This window comes from Parus major, chromosome 10 (genome assembly GCF_001522545.3).
Source record: "Parus major isolate Abel chromosome 10, Parus_major1.1, whole genome shotgun sequence".
Taxonomy (NCBI): Eukaryota; Metazoa; Chordata; class Aves; order Passeriformes; family Paridae; genus Parus; species Parus major.
Window position 1 is genome coordinate 2,745,525 of NC_031779.1, and position 19,973 is coordinate 2,765,497.

Here is a 19,973-nt window from a genome sequence, read left to right on the forward strand (position 1 = left end):
CTTTGTAATAGTCATAGTTAGTTACTTATCAAGGTTTTCAATTTTTTAGTCAGTGAAGGTAACTCTAGTGAGAACACTCTTGTGCTACTTAAAGTTATTACTTGTCATCTGTGATGTCTTTAGATTATATATGTCTTGTCTGTGACCCTTCTTCTTTGACATAAAAGATCTTATTTATATCACCTTTGACCTAATAAAATTTCACCTTTAACCTTATGCACTTGACACCTCACATAACTTACTCTTGATCTTTGACTCATTTTGTGTTCAGCCTGTTCAGTATATTAGCTAGCTGCCTGGAAAGAAAGCTTTTATAAAATTCTAATCTGATCATAGAATTTCTTTACTTTTACTTGAGAAATCATAGGATTTTAAATACTTAAATTTTGTCCATATCAGTACCTCAGATTTAGGTATTTCCTCAAGACTTTGGAAACTGATTTAAACAAATGATTATATATTTTCTCTTCACACAGTAAGGATTTTTCTTTGTTGATTTGACTGTAAGCAAAAAGTTAAAACTTCTTAATGGTCATGGACACTGATTCCTCTAGGCCAGGTGGGTGGTGGGAGTTGATCATACCACAAACAAAAAGATGTATTCTAGGGTTATTCTCTTTGCTGTAGTGTCTAAAACCTCTAATTTTAGAGACATTTTCAGAGGTAAAGCAGACTTTATGTTGGAGCAGTGTCCCACTGGCTTGGCATTAAGTGCTTATTGTGCTTAATTCCAGCATGTCTGGTGCAGGAGCTGACAGTTGGGATTAAACCATCAGGAAGGTGAATTCATTTGTGGAGGTGAAATGCACAAAGAGAACAGTTTTGCTATGAATGAAGATAAAAAATGAAAAAGCATGAAGTTCTTTCTCAGATTGTGTGGCAGCTTCACTGTGTGGCAGCCTTTTGGGTTTTCTGCATTTGGGGCTTTATTAGTCTGCAGCTGAAACAGCTGTAGCTTTATCTTACAGTAAATAGCTCTTGGTTTTCTAACAGTGGTTATCCTGTAAAAGCAAATTAAGTTCTGTTCACACTGGTTACCTCCTTTGTAACTTTGCTTTTGTCTAGCCTCTTATAGATACATTAATTCACCTAGGTGGTAAAACTTGCAGCAGGCTTCAAGTCACTTCAGTATATTTCTGAAGCTTTCAATGCTGCCACTGCCCCACATCATTTCAGCATTATCTCCAGTGCAGTAAGAGCGTCCTGCCTTACATTATCTCTCTCTTAAGTGCCTGGCTGCTTCCATCAAACTCTCAGCTTCGCCTGCTTTTGCACTGCCATTTTCTGTGCTATTGATTTCCCGTCCCCTCTCTCAACATCCACGTTGCTTTTAGTTCAGCAAAAGATGTAAACAGTGTAAGCAATTTGCTTTCATTGACTTCACTGGAATCAATTAGTATGTTGGTAGTCCTCACTAATTGCTTTGCTGAATTAAAGCCTGTGTGACACAAAGGCCTCACTGAAAAGGTGCCTGCAAAAGCCATAGGACAACACCTGGTGATTTCATTAGGCTGAAGGGTCTCTGCAAGGACCTTGTAGATCTGTTTTCTCCCACTTGTAGCTCCTACAGATTCACCTTTATGCTCCTCTGCTTTCCCTTTTGCCTTTGCCTTTCTTGTCTCTCCTGTTTGTTTGGAGAATTACACCCAAGAGCTCCCTTTGAACCATTGTCCCAGCTCATTCTCTATCTCCTGGCGTTTAAATACCATGGTTTAAAGGTACTTTCAGAATATAAATCATGTCATTCCATGTGGTCTATTAATGTTTCTAATAAATTAAAAGCTCTTCTAAAAACTAGATGCAATAGATAACTTTTCAGGGTTTGGTTAATATATATAGGCTGCATGCTACAGTTTTATGTATTCCAGAGAAGGATGGAGGGATATTTATGAACTGTTGTTTGCATATGTGAAAAATGTGCTTTTTTTAATCAGGAGAGAAAACTGATTCTATTGTCATTATATAAAGGCAACAAAGAACTTCTAAGAGGTGTATTTAGATCAAATGAGAACATAATCCCATGATGGAGCAGAGAGGTGATTGTTGTCTGAAGACTGACAGCGTTAAAATGTGAGGATTTATATAAAGACAGTGGGTTGAGCCCACCCACGTTCCTTTAGAAAAAGCTGCTGGCCAGTGACTAAAGCTCCCTGTGGAGTGTGGCTGCCCAGCTGGCTGGGGCTGCAGTGGGAGCCTGTCCTGGCCCAGCTCTGATTTACAGAGTGCCTCCAGTGCTGGCAGCTGCCCTGGGTACAGCACCAGCCCTGGCAGGGTAATGCTGGGAGCCTTGAGCAGAGCTGGGCTGGTACCTGTGCTGTGCCAGCCAGGTGAGCTTTACAGCCAGCACCACACACAGGCAGGGCTTGTGTCCACAGCACTTGGAAGTTCTAAAAGATTTTTAGATTTGAGGAGTGAGGAGTTGTTTTTCTGAAAGAAATTGAGCTGCTTTCCTAGAGGTGTATGCTGCTTTCATTATTTCTTGCAGAGGAAATTACTAAGGGAAAAAGATGTGGGGATAGTTTAATGTCTGACCCTTGCTGCTCTTCATCTGTATTTACAAAGAGATTTCTTTTCTAGACACATGGTGGTGCCAGGATTTTGCTAATTATTTTTTTCAATACACTATGTTTTCATTACAATTAAATTATATATAACTATTGTTTAATTGCTTTAGCCTTCACAGTATTGAAAAAATGCTTTCGTTTTCCTTTCTGAATCAGTGTTTTCATGTTCTTGTATTTAAATTAATAACTGTTTTATGAACTCCTTTGGTAGCCTGTCTAAAAGATATGGTCACATTTTTAGTTTCATCTAATAGAGGAGTTTGAGGTGTTTATACCTGTGGGTATGTGGCTTTTAAAAATCTTTTCTGTTCTGGAGCATTCATATGTATGTTACATGTCTGTGTTTATTCATAGAATCAGTCTGGTTTGGGGTGGAAGGGATCTTAAAGCTCCTCCAGTGCCACCCCTGCCATGGGCAGGGACACATTCCACTCTCCCAGGGTGCTCCAAGCCCCTGGACACTTCCATGGATCCAGGGGCAGCCAGAGCTCTGGTCAGTGTGTCCAGAACATCTTGCCCTGGTGTTTGCCCTTCATCTCTTTTGCCATTTGGCTGCTTCATTGTGACCATTAAAGCACACAGAGATGATCCTGACCCAGCTCTGGTGGTACTGCAGCCATTTCTGGACAGTATGGTGGGGCATGTGATTTGGTCATATGTAGAAAAATATTCCTGTTTGTTTTATCCACAGACTTCATAGTAAGTTCATTTTTTTTCTTGGCATCTGATTATAGTTCTCCAACAGTAGCCCATTTTTCTTCCCTGTTGCTCAGGGGAAAGAATCTGTAAATCACTTGCAAATGAGAACTCCCCATCCCAGTAAAGCCTCAGGTTCTGGTTGAGTTGGCTTTACTCATTCTTTTTTTTTTTTTTTTCCTGAGGAAGGAAGGATTTTTTTTTTTTAGAGCAGAGTTGTGTGTTGCTAGAGGAGTGGAATTACAGCAGGCATTTGTGGTCCATTTTTGTTTATGGAGATTTCATACCTTGTGGATAGCTGTGGTCATTTCAGCTCAGGAGCTCTGGCCACGTCGTTCTGCTGTGAATACTTCTGTCCTAGAAGACATTGTCATGAAAAATCAATGATTATAAAGTCTAATCCATGTTGCAGCTTGAAGAAGGTCTCTCAGTACCCCATACATCAATTCTAGTTTTTTGTACTTTGCATAGCAATAGCTTCTTACCTTCAATTTATTATAAAGTGTTGTTTTTCTTGGCATAAGTGTATATGATTAATTGTTTATTGGCTGTGCCTTTAATTTTGATAGATCACTGCCAGCAGCTGCACCCTTCCTGGTTTTGGCTTGGATACCTTGAATATTCACAGCCAGTAAAAAAAAACTACTTCTGGCAGACCCAACTGCACTCTGATCCCCCCCTTTCTCTCAGCTGTCCTTGCAGCCAGATGATAATGTCAATTATTCCAGCTTTCCTCCCTCACCTGCAGGGATGCTTTCCATGGCCAGGATGCAAAATTCTCATCCCCACAGAAGAGACATCTTTACTTTGCCTTGTCTTCCCACATTTAGGGGTGACAAGTGGGAATGATACTAAAAAGATGAAGAAATACTTGAAGCTTCTATTAAGAATATTATTTGTTATTTATCTTAGTGGCAGACTGTTGTGTCATTGAATCTGTGGACAAGCAAGGTGACTGAAAGTGCAGCCACTATTAGCAGTAAAAATAGTTTTTAGTTTGGGCATACTAAAAAGGATTAGTCCCTCATGGAAAAAAACCCTAAATCCCAGATGTCAAGGAAAACCTAGTTGTACAATGAAAGGTCACTGTTCAGTTTTGAATGAATAATACAAGTTTTTTAATGGTCTCAACTCATCTTCTCAAGCATAGAAAATGAATAATCTTCTTCTAGCATATAAATGTGAATAATTAAAATCTTGATTTTGAGAAAATATTTGAATAGTCATTGCTTTATGACCTGTTTCTTATACATGTAGCAACTCTAGTAACACTTACTAACTCATATTGTTATTTCTTTCTAGGAGTGTTCATATTTTGGAGTGGATCATCACTTGTGGTCCTATAATAGTATTTGATCTCTTTATGATTAAGAATTACTGATCATTTGTGTTTCAGGCTGTCATTGTTTAAAATTGAAGTGTGCTTTTGATATAACTCATAGTCTGCTTCAGCATCTGTTTTCCATATTAAATATTGTCCTAGGTTATGAGGAAAAAATAAAATAGTGAGGAGTTCAGTTGAAGCATGTAGTAAAATCATGAACAAATATTCCTGTGGTAATATGATTTAGAATTGAACCTTAAAAAAACCCTTCAAAACCTGGCAAATATATCCTTTAAATGATTATATACACGAGTAAGAAACCATTATTCCTGACATTGGTAATAAATAGTGAAAAAATTTTTTAATGATTTTCTGCAGTTACACAGGATATTGTTTATTTTGAAACAGGTAGAGATGTAAATCCAAAAGATATATGTGGGCTTCAGAATAGTTACCTATTGATTTGCTAGAATATATATACCTTACCTTTATGGAAAATACTCAGTTTGATATATGTTTTTTATATTAAAATGGTAAATGAATGACAGCTATTATTATGTGATATAAGTTACTACAGGTAGTTCTTTATAGACTTCCTCATGTTTATATTTTAATTCTGATGTGAGAGGGCAAGTAACAAGTGTTTGGAAGTCCTGAAGACTGAATTTAGATAAACAGATGTTTTTGAAGTTACCTTGGTCTGCAGAATTGGGTTAGAACACTTATGAGAATGCCTTTTCTTTCAGAACTTGAGGATTCAAGGTTGGAAAGAACACAAAAATAACAGAATAACCAGCCTTATGGTATTCTGGCATCTCTGCTTCATTTCTGGCCAGAATCCAGAAATGTAGAAGGGAATGAAAATGAAAAAATAACAGAGGGAAAAAGCCCTATAAACTCTTGAGATTCAGCAGGGTCATTTTGGCTTAGTTTTTCTGGGTGAAAGTCCAATAACCAGGAAGGTTTTCCACATCTGTGACTTGATCAGTTTATAAATGATGGAGCCCAGGTAAGGAGCCCTGGTTCCCACCCTTGGGTGACCATGGCACTACCAGGCCTTGCCCTGCCCTGTGCTGGACAGAGGAGCTCCCTGCAGTGCTGTCACCCTGAGCTTGGAGTGGGTGCCAGGAGCTCCCAGGTACACTGGCTGCTGCTCCTGGCTTCTCCTGAGGACTCAGAGCCTCCTGGCCCTGCCTGTGGTGGGGGAACAGTGTGCTTTGTGGGGAGGGCCAGGGATAACACAGAGCATCTGCAGCTGGGGCTGCCCTGCACCACCACAGCCAGGCTCTCCTTCCCTTCTTGGCTTTGCTGCAATATTGTCCTGCCTATGCAGGCATGCCCCAGGCACAATTCATAAAAAGGCAACACTTACTTACACAGAAAGGAACAGGAAATAAGTTTTTGTGTTAAGGCTGCCTCTAATTTTAGAAGGAAGGAATTTTGTAAGGAAGAATTCCGTTTGGTGCACTTCACAATTTAATAAAATTCCTATTTAATATTTTCTGAGTAGTGAAATGAATAGTAGCTTATATTTAATAGAGAGCCAAGAAGTGCCATAGTCAAAAAGATGGGGTAGGAACATAATTTTGCAGTTGTGTTCTGGTTTGATAAATACATATCCAAGGTTTCATCTGCCCAGGACAGATCCATGGATGCTCTTGCTGTAATTAGGACACTAAATGGGGAGGGCTGCTGAAGAGCTCTGAATGGCTATTGTAGGAAGAGGATGTCAAATGGGAAATTTCTTGTCCAGCTGTTGTATTTTATACAGATTACTGAGGTTTAGAATACAGTTTAAGTTCCTCATCCAAGCAGAAGTGGACCCTGCTCAGTTATATAGTGTTTCAGCATTTTATAGCATTTGCTGCACTGTCCATGGAAAACTTTGCAATTATGTTTGTTCTGGAGTCTGAAAAAAATTACTTTTATTTCAGGAGATATTGATTATAATGCTGTTATCCTTGTAGTGTAAACATGTCATGTAAGAAACAGAGAAAACGTTGGTTATAAGAAATGCCTCATCAACTGAAATGATCAAGATATGAGATTAACAGGGTAGATTTTCTGGTACAGGCAGTTGAAGTGGACTAGGCAATAACCAGCAAGAGTGTGACTTCAGGGGTGACCAGCTTTAGCTGTAATGGTTTTGGCAACTCAATTCCTCGTGTAGTTTGTAGATGAGGCCCATTTGTTGCATTTGGAAAGTTTCAGGATTTTCAATGACTTGACTAAAAGTCAGAATAGTTGAAAATGGAGGGAGACAGAAGGAATAGCAGACATTTTTGTAAATAATCTAATTTCTGTCTGCTTTGTGGTGACTGCAGTTTTACATGGGCATTTAATAGTAGTCTTTATCACCTTGTTTATAAATAAAGTATTGACACTTTTACAGAAATTTATGTCAGTTGTTCTAAAAATTACTTCAGTGCTCCATAAAAAATTAGAGGTTCTATGGTGCTGTCCAATAACAACATGTGTCTGTACAAAATGCCATTAAATATCACATGGTGGATGTTTACTACCTTACTTATACTTCATGGCTTTTTCAGCTGGAGACTGAGGGTCCCCCCCTGAGAGGGGTACAGGATACCTTGGGATTTTTAGCAGTAGTCTTTAGCTTTGGAGAATGCATGGAAATAACACTGGAGAGAAAGAGCAGGAGCATTTCTACTCTAATGGGTCACTGAGCCATCATCACATGAGCAGAGAGGAACATATACAGGTGATCATGAGGAAATCCATGGCAGCATTCACTTCTTGTTTCTTTATTTTGCAGCTGTACATCCCAGCACAGAAAAGTGTCTGCCCTTTGTGGCACAGATTCTGCCACCTTCATGAAAGCTGAGACCTTACTTTGTGATATTCCTGATCTCAGCTGTGCAGCTCAGAGGACGAGTATCAAGTACGAAAAATGATGGCAGAAATCTGATATGGAATGACCATTGTAGCTGGCTCTGGATTAATCTTGAGATAAAAAGGTGTTCTGGTAGGACAGAAGCAGCAAAATTAGTATATTGTACATAAGCTTTTAAAACAGAGCTTCAGAGAAATTGTGCAGCTAAAACTGTTATGGCTGAAACTGAAACTGCACTGAGCATTTTTGGTAAGGCTGAATACAGGTTTTAATGACAGAAGTTTCCATTAAAAAAGATGATCTGTTTAATAATGTTTTACATTTATGGCCTAAATGGCCTAAATTCTCCAAAGATCTGGTGGTTTACCAGTACCTGAGGATTTGGGGCCAGAATGTGCTCAGCCTAGCACAGGACCAGACCAGTGATGACCCCTCATGTTGCCATAAGGAGAAACCCAGAATGCTTTAAGGGAAATAATAAATTAATTTAGTCTCAGAAAGTCTGACTGCACTTAGCATTTACTTATATAAAAAAATAATTTAAAAAAAGGTGAAAGACTTTCAGGAAGAAGTGTCCAGATTACCCAGTTATCCTGCATTACATTTATTAGAAATATTGATGAGGTTCATTCTTGCTTAAATGAAAGGATCACAAAAGTTTTCTTTGAAAACAGTGCCTCACTCCCTTTCATGCTCTGATGGTTATTTTTGTGGTTTGTTCACCTGCCCAGCTACGGGTGTACAGGCAAAATTACTCATGAGTTTAATTATTTAAAGGATTGGACTTCCTGCACTTCAGTGTTACTTACTGGATTCTAAAACCTTAATTTTTTCAGGTAACTCGTGGGAGCTCAATAAAACACAGGGATAAGTATTTTTCCCCTGCTCTGGAGGGTGATGTAGCAGCAGCCCTCCTCAGGTGCCAGTTGTCACCCAATACCAAGCTATTTGTTATTCTTGTTTCACACCTGAATGGTGTCGATCTGCCCATGGTGATAATCCCACACTTTGATCTGTACCTTCAGAAAGTGATTGTTTTTGTGACACGAGGTATTATTACTCTGCTCTGACTTTAATGAGCTGTATGGATGAAGTCTGATATTAATCCACACTGCCCTGTGTGAAAGCTGAGAACGCTGAGAACCATCGTGCTCGAGTTCCTGTGAACAAATGTGTGCAACCATCGTGGGTGCTCTCCTGGCTCCACAGCCTGGGGCATGAATGTGCTTCTTGAACCCTACAGCTCTCTTCAAGTCAGCAGCTAATCACAGATAAGATGATGAAAAAAGACATGAGTGTCTGTACAGGGGGTGCACAGTGTCGTCTCCTTGCTTTATGCCCAGCAAAAGTGTGACCCTGTGGTCACAGCTGCCCTGGTGTGGCTGCACAGCAGCCTGGCTGCCTCTGGTGTAGCGTGATGGCCATAGCAGAGTGCACTGGGAGCTTTATTCAACTCTGCTGTCACTTTGGAGCAATAACAGTTGGAAGATGTGATGAGCCAGAATCCCAGTAGCACTGTTAAACAAAGATGTAGAAGTGCTGATAGCCCTGGACAGTTTTGTGAGTTACAGGTGCTGCATCTCACTGGGGAGACCTGGCATAGCTCCTGGAGGTGCTGGGCTGTACCCTTTGGAAAGCAGGGATGTTCATACCAAATCCCATGGAAATAATTCACAGATATCTTTCTCATTAGATGTCACATGATCAGTACCCTGAAGCATGGTAGCAAAGCAGCAGTGCCATGGTCTGTTCTGAGGAAGTCCTTTCTTTTAACATTGTCAAACTCCAAACCTCCTGTTTCCTGTGCAATTTAACCTAAGGACTGGATTTCTGGTTTTGAAAAGAAAATTAGTGGAAAAGGTATTTTGTTGTGTTGTGGATACCTCTCTCTGAGGAGACAAAATTGAGCTGGGGGTTCATAACCAGGATGGAGATGGTTTGTGCTGCACTGCAGCAGCTTGGTGGAGAACTAACTCGCTGCAATGCACTCATTCTCCAAGGACACAGCCTCTGGAGATACCCTGAGAAGGTTTTCTATTAAACACTTCTTGCTAAAACTAAATGGAGAATATTAAGGGCAGGGCAAACGCCTACAAAAGCTGTTAAAATGACCTTTCAAGTGACTGGAGCAATCCATAGCAATGTGTATGGTTTGAACAGCTCAGACAATTCACTGAGGAAAACTGTTCAGGTGTGCTGGGACTTACCTAAGGTAGGCAGAGGAGCAAAGGGAAAATCAACATTACTTCTAGAACTTGCCTAGAGGATTGGATTGGATTTCTTTTGTCCAGTACTCCTTCACTAGAATTAGACCTACTAATTCAGTATTCATTGTGCATTCCTATGATTTAAAATAGATATTTCATTTACTGTTTCCACCAGATATATATTCCTAGGTTATATCATGCAGCACTACTTTCCAAAAACTAAATGGTCTTTTTCCAGGAAATTTCACTGAGATTTATTTTGTTTTCAACAGGCGCAGTATTTTCCTGAATCAGTGAAAGAAAATATAGTTTGTTTTCTGGAAAATACTGTCTATAATTTTTTTTTAGCACTTCACCTTTTACTTTGAATTTTAAGGGTACTTACCAAAAGGTAACCACATCTGATTGTGGCCATAATAATATTCAAGGATAAATTATCCTAATAAGCTGTGGTGATCTGTACTTTTTAATAAAAAAACAGATACAAACCTCAGTGTAGTAAAAATTGTATAAATACATTCTAGTAATGGGCATTGAACTGGTTGTTTAGCATTTCTTCTATGTGGAACTGAAATTTTGCCAATATTTTGCCTAAATTCAAATTTTTTAATGTGACAGAAAAAGTAATAGTCCTATTAATAAATTGTAACATTATAAGTAGTGAATAGTAAAATGCATGTCCATACTTGTTAGGTAACAATTTCTTGAAATGAAGGCACAGTGTTTCTTGTTCTGCTTTTAATAATTTTTCTCCCTTTTTAGAAAATACACAGCTTGTTCTCTCCAGTGTGAAATAATCTGTTTCCCAAGATTTATTTTCAGATTTGGATTCATTTTCATAACCTTCAGTTAAATATTTACCACTAGTTTTTTCCCTGCAAGATCATCTGTGAGCTCCATCACATAGTATAGCATTAAATAGAATTTCAATATTTTCTGCAGGAGCACCTGTCATTAAAAAAGTACATTGTGGACATTGTGATAGAGAGTTCTGTTCCTGTGGAACCATTAAAAGATGGAGAGGAGAAACAGAAAATTAAAAAGAAGGCCAAAAAACTAAAGGCACGGATGAACTCCAGGTAGTACCAATTTATTTTTATTTTTTTCTTCTCTAAGTTTTGTACTAAACTTTACCTTCTGTCCTCTAGTCTGAGTGCAGTGGAAAGCTGAAAAAAATGTAAAGTTATTTGCTTTGGGAGTGTCTTGAAAATAACACTGATGAGCCTAATTTATGGCCACTTTCTCTGATTGAGGAAGAAAACTGAATATCGATCTGGAGCCCTTGGTTTCACCTGTTAAGAGCTTTTCTCATAATTGGATGCCAGTGCCCTGCCAAAACTGTAGCTTTCTCTAGCATACAATAGCATGTTTAAATTTGTGTAAACCATGCCTATTTTTCTTTCCAGCTATTGATTTTTAAATGAAGTAACAAAGAAAATCAATAGTAATCAACAAATAGAAGTCAGCCTGCTGTAGTGTCAAATCCCATGAGTAAATTTAATCATTTTTTGTTGCCTGTCACAACAAGAAGAAAGTTAAAAATGTCTTAAAGTGGAAGGTGAGTTGTCAGATGTGCAATTGGTTCTTGGTCTAAAAAGTGACATCTGCAAATCAGTGTGATGTGCAGGACATCATGATATCATGAACTGGCAGTGTCACTCTTCATGGCTGAGTGGTCCCCAGATCAGGTTAATGCTCAGCTGAATATTGTAGTATATTTTTGCATTTCTCTCTAAAAATACTTCTCAGCTAGGTAGGAGTCATTGTTACACATTTTCTCTGTCTTTTTAAGCAAGAAGGGTTTCAAATAAGAGAAAAAAGCTTGCACAGATTTTTAGAGCTACAGTAGAAGTGAGATGTTTTATTAACACCTAGCAGGCACATAAGCCTTCAAAACCACAACGCTCTTACAGTATATTATTGTTTCTGACTGCTCTTCTTTTTGGATGAGCATATCCACTAACTGAATATCACAGCTGGAGCTGGATAGTGTTATTCAGATTTCTGGTTGCTCAGGATGCAGAGTTATTCATATGACCTGTTGATTTAATGCTGTTACTGGGTCCAGTTTGAATTATTTCTCCAGGGCTGCTTCTGCTGAATTTAGTCAAAGATTTGTCAGACTTTGGAATGCAGGTTGAAATAATAATTTATTGTTGGCATAGATAGGAGAAAAACTTTTTCAGAGTATTTTGAAGGTCATATGTGTCAGCCTGTTGTGAGTCAGCATATTTGTCATCAAAAATTGTGATTAAAACCAATAATAATAATAAAGGACAATCATTCTACAACAGTGATGTACTATTGAAAAACACAGTGGAAGTATATACATGAAGTTCATTATTCATTAAGCTTGCTTTTACTTTTCAAAGGTAGCTAGAGTTTTCCATGGCTTTGCTGAATGTCCAGTAGCAACATAAAGCAGAGGTATTTTGATGTTGCTAATTCAGAGTTTCATAGCTGTTAGCTGATTATTTACACACCATGTTTTAGTACATATTTGCTGCTCTTCTCTAGGAAAATAAATAGTTACAAGGAATGCCCTAATACCTCAGCACTTGAAATGTCACATTCATTTCAGTGTCTAGGAAGCTGTGGTATTTTAAACTGGAAAAAAATAACATCTTCAAGCAAATATGTTCCTGTTACACTCCTGAGTTTCTAGCTCTTAAATCACTCTTGCAGTATCAAAGCAATGAAGGGCAGAGGTGAATGAGGGGACAAATGGTGATCAATGGGATATTAGATGTGTTGAGAAGTTTCTCTTATTAAGTCTAATTAAGTCTTATTAATTATATTTTTAACCCTAAGCCATTTAACTGGGGCTATCAGTAACAACTGATAAATAGGTAAGTAAATTATCTCAGGTTATCATGTATGTGCTGCTAGCAGGAGGATATTTGGATACTGACACAGGAAAAGCAGGATTGGTGGGAGCTGAATGGAAGCATTAGAGGTGTTCTTAGCAGATAGTTGGTACAGGCTTTGCAGGGGATTTAAAGCACTCCATGTGTAACAGGGTTTTGGGGTGATAATTCAGGTTTGACTGACTTGTCTGTACAGAAGCTGAAATGTGTTATTTCTGGCTAAGAAGGCAAAAGGTTAATAAAGGAATCTCACCTTCATGTTTAATACTAAATTCAGCTGTGATTAATGGCTTTATTAATGACCCACAAATCAGACATGGTGGTGATGTAACAATATTTGTGTGGAACACAAGTTGGAACGGTGAAGCAAATGAAAAGAAAATCTGAGTAGCTTTGGGAAACTTGAGCCATTTGGGTAAACAGAAAATATAAAGAAAGGTTTAATATGTGTAGCTGAGAGAAATGTATCTGCATCACTGCAGTGCCTGGATTAATTTTGCATTGTGTGTGTGTTAGAAATGGGGTACAGGATTGTAACTGTGGTTGCTGCCTTGCTCCAGGAATGACAGGGTTTTCACCTGTTGGCACAGGCTAAGCAGGCTGGAGTGAAAACAAGCAGTGGAAAAAAGTCTTGTCTCCCTCTTCCTGCTTTCTGGCATATGGCCAGTGTAAACAATACTTTTAAGGGACTAAATGGGTTGTGTTTCTGTTTCCAGCAGTAAAGGAGTCGGTGGAGTTTCTGTGCTGTTTGCCTAACATTCATTATGTTACACTACAGTCAGTAATTACATAAAAAATGCTCCTGTGCCTGTAAATGTAACCAATTATTTATATGTTAATTGTAATCTCTCTGATGTACTAATCTGGTGTGTACTACATGTCTATGTCATTAATGTTTTATATAATAATATTGCTCAGGTATTTTAATAATAATATTATATAGCATTATATCACTAATCATTTTATAATATTATTATATCATTATATCACAAATATTTTATAATAGCAGATTACTACAGTTTTATATATCACTTGTGAAATTTTCTACCATTTAAAAAGTCAGCTTAAATACACCTTTTGTGTACTGGTGTTATTCTATAGTAGTAATGTTAATCATGACTTGTCAATGGCCAATGGCCAGTAGTTAAGCATCTGTGGATTATGGATTATGACAGAGCAGAATTGACAGAAATGCAATGCTTTATTATGAAGCAGAAAAAGCCAAAGGTTTGAACTCCCTTGCTGGTCTTACATCCTGTACACTTTAGACAATAGTCAATAATAATGAATATTTTCTCCTCCAGGGCAAAGGAATATGAGAGCTTGATGGAAGCAAAAAATGCTGTGTCTGATTCCCCATTTAAAGCCAAGTAAGCAATTATCTCTATATATTTTAGACATATGTTTTTTTCCCCTGTCTGTCACTGAAGTGCCCCTGAAATTTCTGGTGGAGCAGGTGTGAAAGGTTTCCCCTCAATATGGGGCATGTTGCCATCCTGAGTTACAGATCTCTGACACAAAAGGTCAGACTTCAATAGAAGCAGTTTTTTTCTGAAGACGCCGTATATCTTAACCTGTGTACATTGCAGTAGTAAAATGAACATATAGTTACCTTTTTCTTACCTGGAAACAAGAAGGTTCCAGTCTTGTACCTTAAAACTGATGGGTGAAAATTCAGCACTGGAATTCTGGGATTGGAAATCTTATGTTTGACCTCTGTTTGGTCAGAAACAAAAGTTCTTGTGGTAGAAACACAGATGTTTTAATGCACAGATGTCTTAGGTTGATATTGAACTTCTTAAAGAATAGACCTGTATATTGTCAAGGATAAGACACAGATGAAAACAGCTGGATGCTGAGATTAAAACAAGATCTGTGATCACTGACAAATTCCTTCTGCTTAGTTTGAAAGTGAAAATTGCTAAGCTTTTGTTTTCTGATTCCATCGACACCAGTTGGGAAGAGATGCAAAATATTTGGATTTCCAAAATTATTTTGATAAGGTCTATTACTTAATGTTTTTAAAAGAAACTATACAGCTGCAGTTTAAGTGGAAAACAGTTAAGAACTTGAAAAGAAGTGGAGTTTCATCAGTCAGTGGCAGAACAGGGAGGTTACCAGTAGAGTTCTGCAGTTCTCTGATGGTCAACATGTTCTCAAATGACTTGGAAAAAGAGGGCCAGGAGTGAGGCGACAGTGTGATGTTCATGCAGAGATTCAGGACAGTTGGGACAAGAACTGGCAATTTATTCAAAATGATCATTTTGAAGAGAGTATGTGAGCAGGTGAGAAATGGCAGGTGGAATCTGGGGTGTGTTGAGTGCTACCCAGTGGAGGGGGAAGACTGAACTCAATTCTATCTTCATGTAAGAAGTGTGGGCCTTGAATTTGGTGATGGGATAGGTAGTTCCTGGAAAATACCAGTTCAGTACTCAGCAGCTCATAAAAATCCTTCATTAAAATTACTTAGAAACAAGCAAAAACAGAACAAAGAATGTCATCAGGTACAAATACCCGAGTCATTTACGTCTTTTGGATCAGATGTGAAGTGATAGTTCTCTGTCTCCGAACAGATAAGCTACAATTGCTAAAGGTTCAGAAACAGCAGAAAGGGAAATATGTAATGATTTCAGATATATCTTATGTATTAGGAAATAAGTAGACTAGTACTATTCCTGCAGGAAAACATGATAATGGGAAGAAGTTCTTATGTGATTATGTTATAGATATCTACAGTGTCACAAATGGCACAGAAAAGATGGATGGTGATTGCTTGCTGTCCTTCTTGGTACCAGAACAAGGGAGCACAGGGGAAAGCTGGAGCCAAGTTCTAGAGAAACCAAACCCAATATCCTTAAGGCAGCATGCAGGGAGATGTGGGGAGCTCCCTGCCAGGATTCACACAGGTGCTCACTGATAGGTTACCTGCATTCCTGCAGCTCTAGGAAAGCACAGCCAGCCCAAGAGACTCCTAAGCCAAAAATGAGGAAAGATTAAAAGACTAACAGATTAGTAAAGAGGATTATGCAGCCTGCCCTGCTCTAAGGTTCCTAAGACATCCATTCCCAGTGGGCAGATGGTGTGTGTGCCTTACTGGTAGCTGGGCTTAGGTAGTCTGTAGCATCAGTCAAGGAGCTGTGGGGTCTCAAGAGCTGGAGTCAAAAACCCTCATCCAAAAATTACAGCAGCTTTCCAGATTGGGGATATTTGTCTTCAGACTGAGGTAATAACCTCTACCAGACCCTGTGTATTTTGTGGTTGTTTCCATCACTCATAAACTGCTGAGGAAGGTGGCATTTTGTTCAAGTTGGTGGTGGTTAAGCAGTTCAGATCCTTGCAGTTTAGACCTCCTTGATGTACATACAACCAGCCTGTATGCAAGTATATTTTACATAGACTTTTTAAAAGCTTGACTACTGCTGCTGAATCTTAGTTGTGTTTTAAAATAATAAAAATCCATCACTGAGGTTTGACACAAGAAAATGACCCATCTCCAGCAGATGGCACACCTGCATAAACACATGGGAAGGAGTTGGCTTCATTTCTTGTCATCAGCACTTCTGTTTGCAAGATTAATTTCATGGTATTTTGAGACTTCTAGATTTGTGGGTTTTGTGATTTGCTTTTCTTTGCTGCTAGAAAATAAAATATTAGGTTCTAGTCATCAGAAAGTAGAAATGTGTGCCTTCAACTCTGGAGATATTAATAAGCTCTAGTGTTTCAGTGTTAAATTCTGAGATTATCAATGATGCAACTTGGTCAGTTCTGTATTAATTGTAGCATGAGAGAAACTCAGATTTTAAATTTTTAAAAAATGTTTTCAAATCTTTTGTCTGATCTTGAATTTGCAGTTTTCATTTTTCTTTATGTAATTAATTGCTCATTTGCTTTCAGGCAGAATCTTCTGTTCCATCTGCTTTTTTAGTTTCTTCCTTTATTGCCTCTGTTAGGGTCATATCCTTTTAGGTGTGAGCTAGTGATAGCCACTGTGTAGCTCACTTCTATCACAGATCTGGGAGGTCTCTGTGCAGTCTTCAGGTAGAAACCTAGAGATCTCTCAGCTGCTTACATCTAAATTTTTTAAAATACAGTTTCAGGATCCATAGTTATTGTTATTTCCAAAACTACACAACTTTTTACCTGCTCTGAGGGTTTAAATATTTGTGAATTTCTTTGAAATCGAGGGGGTAAAAATGTGAGCTCAAGTCTGAACTGGCTTTTTAAGTAGAAGAGTGTCTGTGAGTCAACCTGAAGCACATGTTAAAATATGTTTACTTTGCACAACACATATAACAAAATGGAAGAAGAACAGAGAATAGGGAAGTATTATCTCTTTCTGTAAGAGAGAGGATGAGAGGGCAAGAAATTATATGAGGCAAGAGTTTTAACCCAGACTGTATCTGTTTATATGCCACAACCTAGTCTTAATATAGAGAAAAATAATAGGAAAACACAGAACTAGGTAATGGATCCTATTTAACCAAGGCCAGCAGGAAGAGGAGTCAGCACAAAGGATCAAACAGCAGTAGGTGTGAAGCATAATTACCTTGAGAAGCTGTGCAAGCAGTGGAGGACTGGCTCTTCAGCCTGAACACCGTGTGCTGCACAGGGATTCTGTGATGAGCTGTTCTGAGCAAACTGCTGCCACCCAGGAGTCTGTACAGCTCTCAGGAGATCTGCACAGATACTGAGAAAAGTCCCATCACAGAACAAAGGGGTCAAAACTCCACATGCTAAATGCAGTGTTTGGGTCAAAACAAATGCAAAGACTTTTTGTCTTTCCCAAGGGAAGGTTTCATGTACCCAAATTGGAGTGGAAGTATACCAGTGAACAAAAAATATCCTTTGACTTAGTGGGCTGCGGAGCTTAAAAATTGAGAAGTTCCTTTTTAAATTCTATTTTAAATGGGACATAATTGGTAGGTTTATATATTTGCTTAACAGAAGCAATGTGGTTTTGAATTAAATAAAGATCTCTTTCTTTTATGCTTCCTTGCTTATGCCACATTTCTTTACCCACTTGTCTACTCCCAAACTGAGAGTGTCTTCACAAACAACCAGAACCACTTATGGAATGCAACTTTATCTGATTTTAGTTCTTAGTCACGTTGTCAGTTGTTACAGAAGAAAGACAGAAACCAGAGTTAGTCTTTGGCAGGTAAAAAGCCTTTTTAGATCACCTTTAAGATTAGGCCACTTTAATATTACGAGACCACTGATTTCATGATGCAGCTGATAGACTGTTTCAGTGGTTCTTATTAGTTGAAGGTTTGCAGATTTATAAAACCTTTTGCACTAATGAAGCACTGATCCAAGTGCTTTCTAAGCTCTACACTGCTAGTACACTAATAGCAATAAGCAAACAGGCTTTATCCTGCTGTGACAGACAGTGTGTATCCCTTTTTCAGTAGTACAGCACTGATTCATAGCTGGGATTGTAAATGGCTCTAAGGAATTCTTTCTTAGAAATTACTTCTGAAAGATGGCTGGGACACTTGGGTTTTTAAGTATCTATAAAAAAAATTGTGTGCATTCGGGAGAGGGGTGGGATAATTCCAAATACTGCCTTGTTTGGTAGGTATTTTGGTCTCTGAACTACTCCATGTGCCAGGAGGGACGTTCAAGGAAATGTGGACATTGTAACCTGGGGCAGCCAGGTGTTGCTCCCTGCCTTTCACGAGTGCATTTGCTGGTTGGTCCCTGGTGGCACTTAGGTAATTTTGTAAGAACTGATGGACTCTTGTTGGGTTTGTAGTATTCATATTCTCTGGGAACTGATCTGAGTAATTATTTAGTGTCCACTGTACTAGGATAACACGGCAAAAGGTGTGTCAGGTGTGCATTACAGCATTCTCGGGTGTCCATTGGAGCACATTTTGAAAAGGGAAGGAAAACACTTTCACAGAGTTAGAGAGTTATTTACATCTATTTAGTATCTTCTAGTGCAGAGGCAGGCCATGTGTTTCAGTGTTAAATATCCAGGCAGCAAAGTATAATTGTCATCTTTCAATACAACAGGGAAACTAAAGTAATGAAAGATTGCCTTGTGCCTGAAGGGAATTAGCAGGTTTGCAGGAGGAAAACTTAACCCCTTGGTCTAATATTTTATCTAGTCTCTCCTCACATAGCAAGGAATTGTTTTATTGTATTCTTTTTACTTACCTTTTTTTTTAAAAACTGTAAAGGGATACTTCAGTTAGTAGGGAAATTGGAACCAGTGTTATCCTGGAAACAGACTGCAGCACAAAAAGAAGAGGTAGAAATAATATTTCCTGTAAGAGTCTGCTGCAGAGGACATGGGAATGTAGTCTGACATTTGTTCTTTTTAAGTACTCCAAAGCTAAATGTCTGTACCAATATAGTACTTTTTTCTTTCATCATTATGTATTGGTGTATTCACAGGATAAACTCACCTTGTAGGTTTTCCTGGTGTAGTAGGCTTAGAGTCCAGTTAGGCCAGTTGTAAAATATTATACTGAAATACTTACTGCTGAGGGAAAAAACAGTCTCTGAAACTGGAAGTACTTGGACAAAATTTAATTTCCAAAATGTTTTGGAAACTGTAGAAGAGGCAGAGTGCAAATCAGATAAAATTCAGGTAAACTTTAAAGCAAGACAAATACCAGGGGTATGATTGGGCAGGCGGTGGATTTCCACCTCAGAGAGTGATTAAAACATTTGCATGGGAATTTAGATAAATATATTGAGAAAACAGTATTTCTAGGAACTTTTCCTCATGTTTCAGATTTCCATTTCCAGGTGTATGGAGCTGCAGCTGGTTTGTGTCTGGCAGTGTTGGGGGCTGTGTCCCGCTGTGGGATGGTTCCCATGGCAGTGTCCCGAGGGTGCCCCGTGTGCCAGGACAAGGATTGCAGTGCAGGGGTGGCACTGGGGGCACAGGGAACGTGTGGGGCTGGGGGCAGCGTTTGGGGATCAGCCACAGCTCTGCCTGGGGCAGGGCAGGAGGTGCCACAGCTGCCCTCAGTTCCCTCCAGCACCGGCTGCCTCGGGGAGAATAGATGCTGTGTGTCCAGGGATTGGGGCTGTCTGTCTGTCCCAGGGATTGGGGCTGTCTGTCTGTCCCAGGGATTGGGGCTGTCTGTCTGTCCCAGGGATTGGGGCTGTCTGTCTGTCCCAGAATTGGGGCTGTCTGTCTGTCCCAGGGATCAGGGCTGTGTGTCCAGGGATCACGGCTGTGTGTCCCAGGGATTGGGGCAGTCTGTCTGTCCCAGGGATCGGGGCTGTGTGTCCCAGAATTGGGGCTGTCTGTCTGTCCCAGGGATCAGGGCTGTCTGTCTGTCCCAGGGATCCAGGGCTGTGTGTCCCAGGGATCAGGGCTGTCTGTCTGTCCCAGAATTGGGGCTGTCTGTCTGTCCCAGGGATCAGGGCTGTGTCCCAGGGATCTGGGAATGTCTGTCTGTCCCAGGGATCCAGGGCTGTGTGTCCAGGGATCAGGGCTGT

The 19,973-nt window shown here is 39.3% G+C and overlaps 1 protein-coding gene across 2 annotated transcripts in view; it reads left to right on the plus strand.

Annotated features, from left to right (window-relative positions):
- SCAPER (S-phase cyclin A associated protein in the ER) overlaps positions 1-19,973 on the plus strand; it is a 132,510-nt gene that overhangs the window by 42,735 nt on the left and 69,802 nt on the right. For both annotated transcript variants that reach the window (XM_015639247.2, XM_015639245.3), the window contains exons 21-22: positions 10,588-10,724; positions 13,817-13,882. In XM_015639247.2, the coding sequence (XP_015494733.2) occupies positions 10,588-10,724; positions 13,817-13,882 (203 nt within the window). The remainder of the gene's footprint in view (positions 1-10,587; positions 10,725-13,816; positions 13,883-19,973) is intronic.